This window comes from Eubalaena glacialis, chromosome 19 (genome assembly GCF_028564815.1).
Source record: "Eubalaena glacialis isolate mEubGla1 chromosome 19, mEubGla1.1.hap2.+ XY, whole genome shotgun sequence".
Lineage (NCBI taxonomy): Eukaryota > Metazoa > Chordata > Mammalia > Artiodactyla > Balaenidae > Eubalaena > Eubalaena glacialis.
In genome coordinates this window covers 55,867,280-55,878,998 of record NC_083734.1, presented here as the reverse complement: position 1 = coordinate 55,878,998, position 11,719 = coordinate 55,867,280, and the positions used below count along the sequence as shown (strand labels likewise).

General features: G+C 42.6%; 1 protein-coding gene across 1 annotated transcript in view; it reads right to left on the bottom strand.

Annotated features, from left to right (window-relative positions):
- Positions 1–1,257: 1,257 nt before the first annotated feature.
- PRPSAP1 (phosphoribosyl pyrophosphate synthetase associated protein 1) overlaps positions 1,258–11,719 on the bottom strand; it is a 31,145-nt gene continuing 20,683 nt past the window's right edge. The window contains exons 7-10 of the mRNA XM_061175264.1: positions 11,157–11,302; positions 3,950–4,020; positions 3,019–3,165; positions 1,258–2,003 (exon numbers count right to left, since the gene is read on the bottom strand). Coding sequence (XP_061031247.1) covers positions 1,845–2,003; positions 3,019–3,165; positions 3,950–4,020; positions 11,157–11,302 — 523 coding nt within the window. The 3' untranslated portion in view covers positions 1,258–1,844. The remainder of the gene's footprint in view (positions 2,004–3,018; positions 3,166–3,949; positions 4,021–11,156; positions 11,303–11,719) is intronic.

Here is an 11,719-nt window from a genome sequence, read left to right as displayed (position 1 = left end):
AAAAAAATCTTAAAAAAAAAAAAAGAAAACGTTAAGGCCAGATCACAAAGTTGAAGCCTTAGGACTGAGCATCAGCTGTACTGGAGGCTGTGGTGTGGTGTGTGGGCTTAACCATTCTAAGTTCAGTGACTTTCTACTGAATGTGACTGCTACTACTACACTAGCTACGGCCAGAACATCGGCTCCCAAGCCCTCACGTTTCCATTTTCATGTCCCTGAGACTAGCTATCATGCCAGGCACACACTAGGACTCACTAAACGCCAATGCAAAGAGCTTATTCTAATATACTCCAATTCTAATCCCAGGAGATATATTCTCCTAAACGCTTTTGCCAAATAAGTACATTTAAAATCTCTTTTAGAGACACAGGAAAGAAAACATTAACCGCAGGTATAAATGGAATTTGGGGTTGAAAAGGACCTTAGCTTTCAATTCCTAACCTCCCCTTCCACAACCGATAACAGAGGGCCAGAAAGGACTGGTCATCTGACCGACCTCCAGGACAGAACCCATCTCCTGAGTAACAGTCCACGGCTCTTCCTCTACAACCATGCTAATTATTTGATAATTAAGTTCCTTCCTCAGAATTCCCCTACTTGGACTATTAACAAAAGGCAACTTCTTTGTGTGCTTGAAAAAGCAAATGTGCTCAAGTCTTGATGGCGGGCTGGGAACTTTCCTAGTCATTGGGAAAGGGGGAAAAATGTCCAGGAAACTTCCCTGCAGAGAAATACAATTGTACAAATAAGCGAATTGCCCTTTATTATCTCTTAGGAGCTATGAGAACCAATGAGAGACTACAGTTCATTTCCGGGCAGACACTCCTCCTGCCTGTTTCATTCAGTCCTGACTTGGATCAGACTAAAAGGTATCAAAAGTCTACACTGCATTTGCGGCAAGGCCTGCCCGACAGATAAGGTATCAACTAGAATCGTGATTATGTAATTTAAAATGGTGGCAGAAAGATCAAGTGCAGTCCTAAGTAATGCAACCAACCTAAGTGTCACCTGTCATGCAGGGAAAAGTACAGTTACGTTTTTTTTGTTTTTTGTTTTTAATTTAGGTTGAAAATATATTATTCAACAAGAATTTAACGTCACGGGATGTGAAGGGAAGGGAATGGAACCTGCAGAGGGAGACTTACGTGCAGGAGCCGTGGACCTGGACCACCCTGCATTCAAGGCACCAGCTTCTGCAGAGTCTGGACAGAAGGCAGGAGAGTGGGCAGCTCTGCAAGGTAGTGAAGACACTAGCAAGACAGAAAATTCTTTTATTTGCAATTTAAGAGCAACTCGGAGATCCAGAGTTAGGATGTGATTTTTTAATCTGATGTCCTCGCTAGGAGTAACACCACAAATGCTTCATTGTTCACTGGCTGCTGGCAAGGAGTTTCTCAAAGAAAAATATGATTCTCTGTAAAAGATGTGCACGAAGTTGACTGGCGAGAGGACAACTGGAATAGGAACAGTGCCGGGTGCTCAGCTCCCCTAACCAAGTTCAACATTAACACGGACGTTTCCCTGCGGTGGAGACAACTGAATGAACGTTAGAGAGTTAGGACTTTATCTCCCTTTCACTCCCTTTCAATATCAACAAGATTTTCAGATCCTCTTCAGGAAGGTCTCTAACTTTTTTTTAAGGAACAAGATGGCGACGGCAGACAGTTGAGGCCATGGACCCGTGATCTCTGTCTTCCCCTTGACCATCTTAATGCCTCCTACCCACCAAACTTGGCAAGAGAGACCATCTGCCTCCCTTGAAAGGAAATGCTGTGTACATAACTGATGGCACTGCTTTTCACATGTTTTCCTTGGGAGTTCCAGGGACAAGGCAACCGGGAAAGCTAGTCGTCCACTGTGATGTTTCGGAAAAGGTACGCCATGGACTCCCCGTTGTGGATTCTCCGAATCGCTTCAGAAAGAATCAGACTGATGTCCACAGTCTTAATCTTGGGACACTGCAGCTTCTGGACCTCGTGAGGGACAGTATTCGTCACCACCACCTGGTCGTTGCAGTAATGGAAAAGAAACGCTGTTACTGATGTGTGCGGCCCAACGTGGTCACTCAGAAAAGTTTACCTAACGTGTGGTACCCACAGACCAAGGCCCAAACTATAAAACCTTATTCCACTCAGTACAGTTTTTACAAACGAACCCGACTTTACACAGGGCAAAGGTTACATGATTCAAAACAGAAGCTTAGGAAGGTCATGTCTACGTATGCAGAAATGACAGGGTGAGCCCCAGCACTGCGGGAAACCTTCCTATTATCAAGGAAGAATTCAAGTCTTGAGAGAAACGCTACTATGGTATCAAATCATATTGAAATACAAATTATACTGAAGTACACAGAGCAAATCTTTATGAAAATAGACATATATTCCTAACTATACATCTGCCCCAACAGACCACTAGCCACCCAAAGCACGATCTCACAGTCCTCTCGAGAGGGAGTAAGCAATACTGACTGAGGGGCTTCCCTGGTGGCGCAGTGGTTAAGAATCCGCCTGCCAATGCAGGGGACACGGGTTCGAGCCCTGGTCCGGGAAGATGCCACATGCCGCGGAGCAACTCAGCCCACGCGTCACAACTACTGAGCCTGCGCTCTAGAGCCCACGAGCCACAACTACTGAGCCCGCGAGCCACAGCTACTGAAGCCTGCGTGCCTAGAGCCCGTGCTCCACAACAAAGAGAAGCCACTGCAATGAGAAGCCCGCGCACAGCAACGAAGAGCAGCCCCTGCTCGCCGCAACTAGAGAAAGCCCATGTGCAGCGACGAAGACCCAATGCAGCCAAAAATAAATAAATAAATTAAAATAAAATTAAAAAAAATTTCAAAAGAAAAAAAAACTGAATGAGCCATTTAACTATTCACGGAAAACAGATCAGCAAATTGTGACTCAACTTCCTTGAATGGGTCGTCCAGGATATCTACCTTACGCAGAAACAATGGCTCTCTGTATATAAAATTAAAAAATTAAAGACTTCAAAAAAAAAGAAAAAAAAGAGCAGACAGACCTCGTCAATGGAGGACTCCTCAATCAGACGGGGGGCCTCCGCAGACAGGATGCCGTGAGTGGCCATGACGTAGATCTTATAAGCGCCTCTCTCTTTCAGGATCTCCGCAGCAGCAACAAAACTTTCCACATCATCAATGATGTCATCCTGAGGAGACCAGTGTTAGTGCTAAGTTCCCTCCATCCCCATCTATAAACACACACCTCTCTGCACTTTGCTTCAGAGGATGTCTAATGGAAAATCAGAGCTATCTGCCTGGGTCAAAGACTGAACGTCCATTTGGAACTGCGTGGCCTTGTAAAGTGCATGGCTGTCCGTGGAAAGAGCAGCAAAGCCTTATAGTCATACGCGACATTTCGGCCTGAGTTCAGGAGACTGCCAAGACTCCTTTCCCTGTTTCAAATTTCTGATGAATCCCACATAGCCAGTGTCTCATTTACTTTTTTCCAAGAGAAAGTTAATAGAGGGGAACAGAGAAATAAAGTGAGCCATTGTAAAGGGCCGATCCTCTGGCCCAGCTGAGGCGTTTAGAGCTGGGAGCACATGTATCGTGTTAAAGTAACAAAGAACAAGACACACGTTCTTGTTAGTGAGAATGGAACAGCCCACCTTCAGCTCACTTCACTGCCCACGAGCTTAAGGTTGAGTAAGTCAGCTGGTTTGACAGGACACAGACCCCTTCAGACAAAGGTTATTTATGGAATCGAATTTACTTACAGGTGCTACTACTGTGCTCGTTTTACAACTGTAGGTTATAATAATCCCGGTTCATCTGTTTAAAAGTTTCTACTAGTTGTCCTAGGGGAGCCTGGGTGAGAAAGGCTAGATGGGTCCACTTAAATGCATCATCGTCACTGGACACTAATCCTAAGGTGGACACCTACTGAGTCAGTAATGTCATCTCTGCACACGAAGGAAGACTGTGACCTACCACAATGATCGCGATGCGTCCTCCAACATCTCCGACTACCGTGATCGGTGGCTTCTCCTTTGCCATCATCACTAGCAAAACAAAACAAATCACAAGACCTCTGTTAGTCACGTATCACTAGGTAAATGTAGTCATCACAACGCCATTCCCTGGAAGTGGTGGCAGAGCCAGGGCGGACAATTAAAAAGTGTGCAGATTCCCCTCAATCAACCTGGGCTCTCTCAGAAACAGGTTATCCGGAGCAGCACCGTCCAACAGCAGGGAAGGCGAGCCATAAAAGTAAGTTTACATTTTCTAGTACCCACGTTAGAAAGCAAAAAGAAATAGGTGAAATTAATAGATTTTTATTTTACCCAATATAGCCAATATATTATTGTTTTGATACATAATCTATATGCAAATTTATTAGAGATGTTTTACATTTTCTTTTTCATACTAAGTCTTCGTATTTGGTGTGCATTGTCCACACGCAGCGATTCTCAGTTGGGACCAGCCATGTTTCAAGGGCTCAGCAGCCCCGTGTGCCTAAGAGCCAGGGTGACGCTGGGCGGCGCAGGCCTCAAGTCAGGGAGGAGCAGAGCAAGAGAGATCTCACCGGCGCCAAGAAGCGGCACCACGGTGCCACTCAAAACAGAAATATTCCACTTGTAAAGAAATGTAAATAAATGCCGCTCTGCAGAAAGTAAACAGGGAAACACTGCCAGATAAATAGCTGGCTTTACTTCATTTTCTTCCAAGTCGACCTTACTGGGACAATGTAACCTTATTATCAGACAACTACACCACTGACATAATCGGTTTCCTGAAAGTTAGGAAGCTGAAGACAATAACCACAAGTCCATCATCTTTTCCTGATTTAACTGGTCCTTAAAGTAGAGGCTTCTTATCTCACTACAAAATTTATATGTGAAAAAGGCCCATCAGTGTACAAAGCAAACTACAGGATGCAGAAGGGACATAGGAATTCACCCTGAAAAGGAGGTTAGTAAACTGAGGGGGGAAAAATATTTCAGAAGAACAGGCTAAACATTCTACTTCTTTGGGGAAGCTTTTTTTAAATTCTGAAATATTTACTAAACTAGTAGCGGGGGAGCGGGAATAGAATAAATTCAGGGTAATTATATAGTTTAGTAATTATCAGCAAGCAATCCATTTTAGCTGACTCCTATCTACAGGCGCCGTAAACCTGGAAGAACATGTGTCCCTTTGCGTATACTAGCAAATCAGCCAAGTTGAAATTCAGCACTATTTTACTGGCAAATTTCAGTAGACATTTCCTGATTTCCCATCCTGGAAACAAGGGCAATTTGTTAAATTTGGGCAGTCAAAAAGGCTCTGCGTATAGGTATCACCTAAAAGGGGGAGGAAATAAACCACCAACATCAGAAAAGCCTTCCTCAAATTCTGTCTTTAAATTAAACCACGTGGGTAGGTGGTTACGTTGACCTACCCGCTTCTTAAAGAGATGTGGCCCCTTTCTTGACCATTTTTCTCTGTAAAAAAAAGAAAAAGACTGAAAGCCAGTAACCCTCATCAGACATCAACAGAAATTCAGCTCTAGTTTGATGCATGTCACAGTATTCCTGTTGACTTTTCTGTAAGCCTACCTCTCCCCAAAAAACTTCTGTCAGTTTGAAATGAAAAACAGGCATGGCTAGGATCAAGGCTTAAAAAAAAGGCTCAGTCCCAGCTCATAACTGCCTTTGGGATCGGCACAAACTGAATACATAATTTGCTGGCTACTAAAAAAGAGACAGACTTCATTATAGCATCAAGAGAATAGGACCTCACAGCCTTAAAACAATGTCCCCAAATTTCTAAAAGCTGGCCCAGAAAATAAAACACTAACGATTCAAACTTTCCAGTAAAAGTAATATATGTACTGAAGGTCAAGAAAAAAGGGTGCTGGGCTTCCCTGGTGGCGCAGTGGTTGAGAATCTGCCTGCTAATGCAGGGGACATGGGTTCAAGCCCTGGTCTGGGAAGATCCCACATGCCGCGGAGCAACTAGGCCCGTGAGCCACAACTACTGAGCCTGCGCGTCTGGAGCCTGTGCTCCGCAGCAAGAGAGGCCACGACAGTGAGAGGCCCACGCACCGCGATGAAGAGTGGCCCCCGGGCTTCCCTGGTGGCGCAGTGGTTGAGAATCTGCCTGCCAATGCAGGGGACACGGGTTCGAGCCCTGGTCTGGGAAGATCCCACATGCGGCGGAGCAACTGGGCCCGTGAGCCACAACTACTGAGCCTGCGCGTCTGGAGCCTGTGCTCCGCAACAAGAGAGGCCGCGATAGTGAGAGGCCCGCGCACCGCGATGAAGAGTGGCCCCCGCTCGCCACAACTGGAGAAAGCCCTCGCACAGAAACGAAGACCCAACACAGCCAAAAATAAAATTAATTAATTAATTAATTAATTTAAAAAAAAGAATAAAGGGTGCTAAAATTATTCTATGTTTAAGAGTCTGCTCTCTTTCTCCACTTTGTCAAACAAAACCCAGTATGTTTAAGAATAAAATGAACTGTGCGCCATTACTTGTGGCCAGAAATCACTGTTAAAACTACATCGACTTACTGCAGTAAAAATGTCAATTTAGCAAATGATTTCCGATGTTCTTATGAAGGAAGTAGGAAATTGTCTTTTGCATTTAAAATTAGCATTTTCCAGGTAAAATAGTGCTGCTTTTACAACCATCCTTTAGATTACACACACACACACACACACACACACACACACACACTCTTTTACTGTTTTGCCAGAATCAAAAAACCTTCCTCTCTTAAAGAGTGAAAAAGGACTAAGGGGAATTATTCACTCCTTATCCATTTTGATCTCGGTCTATTTCTAACTCAATGGAATGTCAAACTTTATCAACAGACTGACATTAAAGAGAGATATACGAAATAAAATGAGGTCACCAGTAGAACTAGAACTGAAATTATTTCCAAGCTCATAATGCTATCTACAGGCAAACAAGTCAAAACTTACATTTAACAAATGCTCAACGGGAGCCGATGTCTGTTTTCACTTTAGTGGTGAAAGCCACACCTTCACCTGTACAATTAACAAGCCAGGAAAATCAAGGCAGAGCAGGTGACTCCCTCTCATTTTTGCATTCCAAGCTCTTAAGTGTCACCACTGTGGCAAACACAGAGCACTGTTTAGTGGAACCACTGACATACAATCCTTTCAAGTTCATTAGATTCCTTGCCATCAGGGAGGTATCAACTCTATCTTATAAAAGAGAAACATTTATACTACCTCACTTTTAATAAATTACTTTAAAAAAGGGTTTCTCAACCTTGGCACTATTGACATTCTAGGCTGGATAACTGTTCAGTAGCATCTGTGGCCTCTACTCACTAGATGCCTGTAGCACCCCATGACCCCCCGTTGAGACAACCAAGAAATGTCTCCAGACACTGCCAAATATGCTCTGGGGAGCAAAAGCCCCCTCGGTTGAGAACTACCGCTCTAAAACAATGGGTTCCAGGGACCTCCCTGGAGGTCCAGTGGTTAGGACTTCACGTGCCAATGCAGGGGGTGTGGGTTCGACCCCTGGTCAGGGAGCTAAGATCCCACATGCCTCGTGGCCAAAAAACCAAAACAGAAAACAGAAGCAATATTGTAACAAATTCAATAAAGACTTTAAAAATGGTCCACATCAAAAATACTTTAAAAAATAAAATTAAATTTAAAAATGGGTTCCAGGAAGATAACATAGTTCTTCTTTCTTAAAAATACACAGACTCCAAGAGCGAATGTCTGCTTTCCTTTGTCCTTGTTCTAATGTCTTCATCTTCATTACTATTGAATAAACTATTATGACATACTAGAAGCAAAACTGATATATAAACATAAAGCATATTTAATTTGGAAGGTACTGAATACAATTACACATACAAGAAATAACATTTTTTTCAGAATTCCCTTGGCTAAATCTATAAAAGGGGATCATAGAAAATGATCCTATGGGGACTTCCCTGGTGGTCCAGTGGTTAGGACTCGGCACTACCACTGCAGAGGGCACGGGTTCAATCACTGGTCGGGGAACTAAGATTCCGAATGCCTCAGCCAAAAAAAAAAAAAAAGTAAAGTAAAAAAAATTAAAATTAAAAAAAAAGAAAACGATCCTATGGCGATTGTAAAAGTTGTAATGTAAACATACCAACCATCTATGAAGGAACAACAACACTGTTACAATAAGTAATAAGGCAACATTCTCAGAAGAGAATCTCACCATATAAAATATTGTGGCAATTTGGCAGTATCTGTCAACTTAACTTCTGACCCAATAATCAGATTTCTTGGTCTTTATCCCGTAAATACATTCGGTCACTTATGAAAGAATGTAAGTCGAGGTTCATCAGAGGCAATGACGTACAGTGACTGAGCGTGTCCACTCTGGAGCCCAAATCTTGGTTTCTAAATACTACTTCCCACTGAAGGAACTGGGGCTCCGTGGAGAAATGGCTGATCCCAGGGCTAAGAAAGTACGAGATGAACATGGAACATCGAGTTGTACCGGAAAGTAACAAGGAAGAGTCAACACACGATAGGGACACATCCAAAGAACATGGGAGGCAGCCTGAAGGAGTTCTCTCTGGCCAAGTCTGAGACAATTTGAGCATTAACACAAGTAGTAGCAATGGAGTATAATGTGCTGAATAAAACACGATTCCACGAATCCGCACTGATACAAATGACTGAACGGACAGGGAAGGAGGGGAATTAGAAAAACCTCCATTTGACAAAAATCACAGTAGTAAGTGATTCAACCCAATATGAGGAAAGAAACAAGCCCCAACGAAAGGATATTCTACAAATAACTGGCCTGCACTCTTCAGAAGTATCAAGGTCACTGGAGACAAAGAACAGAGGAGTCACTCCTGATTAACTGAGACCAAAGAGAAATGACAACTGGTGCAACGTGTGATCTTATACTGGGTCCTGGGCCCCAAAAAACTGTTTTCTTTTCCTCTGAAGGACACTGGTGGGACAGCTGGTAAAATGTGAATAAGGTCTGCAGATTAGATAACAGTATTGTAACAACGTTATTTTCCTGAGTCTGATAATCATACGTGGTTATATTAGACAGTCTCTGTTTTTAGGAAATATACACAAGTATTTAGCAATAAAGGGGCATTATGACTGCAACTCACTCTCAATGGTTCAGAAAAAAAAAAAAAGGCATATAAATGTTCAATTTGGGGGCTCTGAGTGAAGAGTAGAGAGGAATTTTGTATTATGCTTTCACCTTTTCCCTAAGTCTGCAGTTAGTTCAAAATAAAAAGCTAAAAAAACAAAGTAGTGTGGATTCTGGCATCAGCAGCTACATTCCAAACCCTGGCGCCACCAGCCCCGGCCGTGTGTCTCGGTTTCCTCACTGGCAGAATGAGGGATCACAAGAGCACCTATGCGTACTATTGTGCGAGGACCAAATTCAAAGATCTACTAAAGGGCTTAGAACGGCTCTTGGCAGGTAATAAGGACTCAAGAGATGTTTATTTTATTTTATTTTAAAATTTATTATTATTATTTTTTTTATTTTTGGCTTGTGGGATCTTAGTTCCCCGACCAAGGATCAGACCTGGGTCCACAGAAGTGAGAGCACCAAGTCCTAACCACTGGACGCCAGGGAATTCCCAACAGACGTTTATTACTATTGGAGCCTTGTTTTTTATACCCAAAGGTTGGGAAAAAAAACAAGTGCATCAACAGGGGACTGGTTAAATAAATTATGGCATATCCATAAAACAGTATACTATGAAACTGTAAAGACAGAAATCTGTATGGACTGAGAAGGAGCTAATGAATGAAAAAAGCAAGGGGCAGAATGATGTATAACATACAACTGTTTGCGTGAAAATGAGGGAATCTGCTTGTATTTGCATAAAAGCTCTAAATGGATACACAAGAAACCAACCACACTGGAGATCAGAGTAGCTGCAGGAGAGGGGGGAGGTGGGTGGGTGGAAAGGTTTTTCACCATAAAGGATTTTATACTTTTTGAATTTTGAAATATGTGAATATATTCCCTATTCAAGAACTTTAATTATGAAAATCTCAAAAAAAAAAAAAAATGCTGTGACACTAAAAATTTAAAGAGTATATTACTTGTTTCTCTTACAATAAAAACCTCCAAAGTTGAAAACAGAGCAGTGGAAATTTTATAGAATGGGGAAAAAAAATTGTAATGTTTATACCTTAGACAGGAGCCTGTCTGAAATAACCTGTCTGCGGCGTAACCATGCTAGTATTTTCCCACCGTATTAGTCTGTATCTTTCTGAGGCATGGCAAATAGATATAGATTTTAAAAAGAAATACTCTCCTTCCTCTAAAAACCATGATATATCTTCCAGCATAGAATGCTTGTTATTGTCACTCAAAAGTCCACCAAAGTAAATAGCTTCCACTCTGTTGGATTAAAAATAAATTAGTCAGGGGCTCCTCTGGTGGCGCAGTGGTTGAGAATCTGCCTGCCAATGCAGGGGACACGGGTTCGAGCCCTGGTCTGGGAAGATCCCACATGCCGCGGAGCAACTAGGCCCGTGAGCCACAATTACTGAGCCTGCGCGTCTGGAGCCTGTGCTCCGCAACAAGAGAGGCCGCGAGAGTGAGAGGCCCGCACACCGTGATGAAGAATGGCCCCCACTTGCCGCAACTAGAGAAAGCCCTCGCACAGAAACGAAGACCCAACACAGCCATAAATAAATAAATAAATAAATAAATAAATAAATAAATAAATAAATAAATAAATAAATAAATAAATAAATAAATAAATAAATAAATAAAATTTAAAGTAAATAAATAAATAAATTAGTCAGGTATCAGGTCAAAGGGCTACATCACTAAATTAAGTGCTAAAGTTACCTGATCACCAAAGCCTGATATGTGATCAATGGTTGCTATCACCTATCTTACCAAAATATAAAAGCTTAAGATTTCACACCACTACACATACAACTTTTTTACTAAAGCTAAAATTATTTCACTCTCTGAACGTCAAGTGCTGCCCAGATTAGCTCAATTGTCCTTACCTAGTCTACAAAAAAGTGTGTAACAAAATCTTTGACAAAAGGCAAAATCAACATAATACCATTCAATTATTTAAAAATACCACAATAGCATCTACATAGGTATTAACTCCTAGGCATTCATACTATTCAAAACTTTCATTTACAAATAGAATAAAACCACAGAGCTGATCTTACGTGGCAATTCCAGCCCAGGGTGGACAGTCGCGTTCTTGACCATCGGGGGAGAATGACGGCCGTCATCCATGTCCAGCTCTGCACACTGAGCCTCCCCGTGGATCACAGCTAAACCCAGACGCAGCCTCTCTGCGTACGACTGGGCCCTAAGAGGACGATAACGGGAAAGGGTGAGGTTCATGGGAAGCAAAACCCAAGCGCTGCTTTTTCATCACTTTGTTAATCATAGAATGAAAATATCATTCAACCTTTTATGGATATGCAAAGGAATTACTTCTACAAATCAGGAATTGTGGTCCAGGCCGGAATGTAAATGCCTCAAGAGGCACTCGAGATGGGATGTGGGCTGGTATCTGATTCTAGATCATTTTGGTTCTACCCTTTGTCCAACAGTCTCACACTCATCTTCAGGGTTTTTTTGTTTGTTTTGGTTTTTTCCCCTATTTCTTGGCTGCGCCTCAAGGCATGCTGGATCTTAGTTCCCCAACCAGGAATCGAACCCGTGCCCCCTGCAGTGGAAGCACGGTGTCTTAACCACTGGACCGCCAGGGAAGTCCCTCATC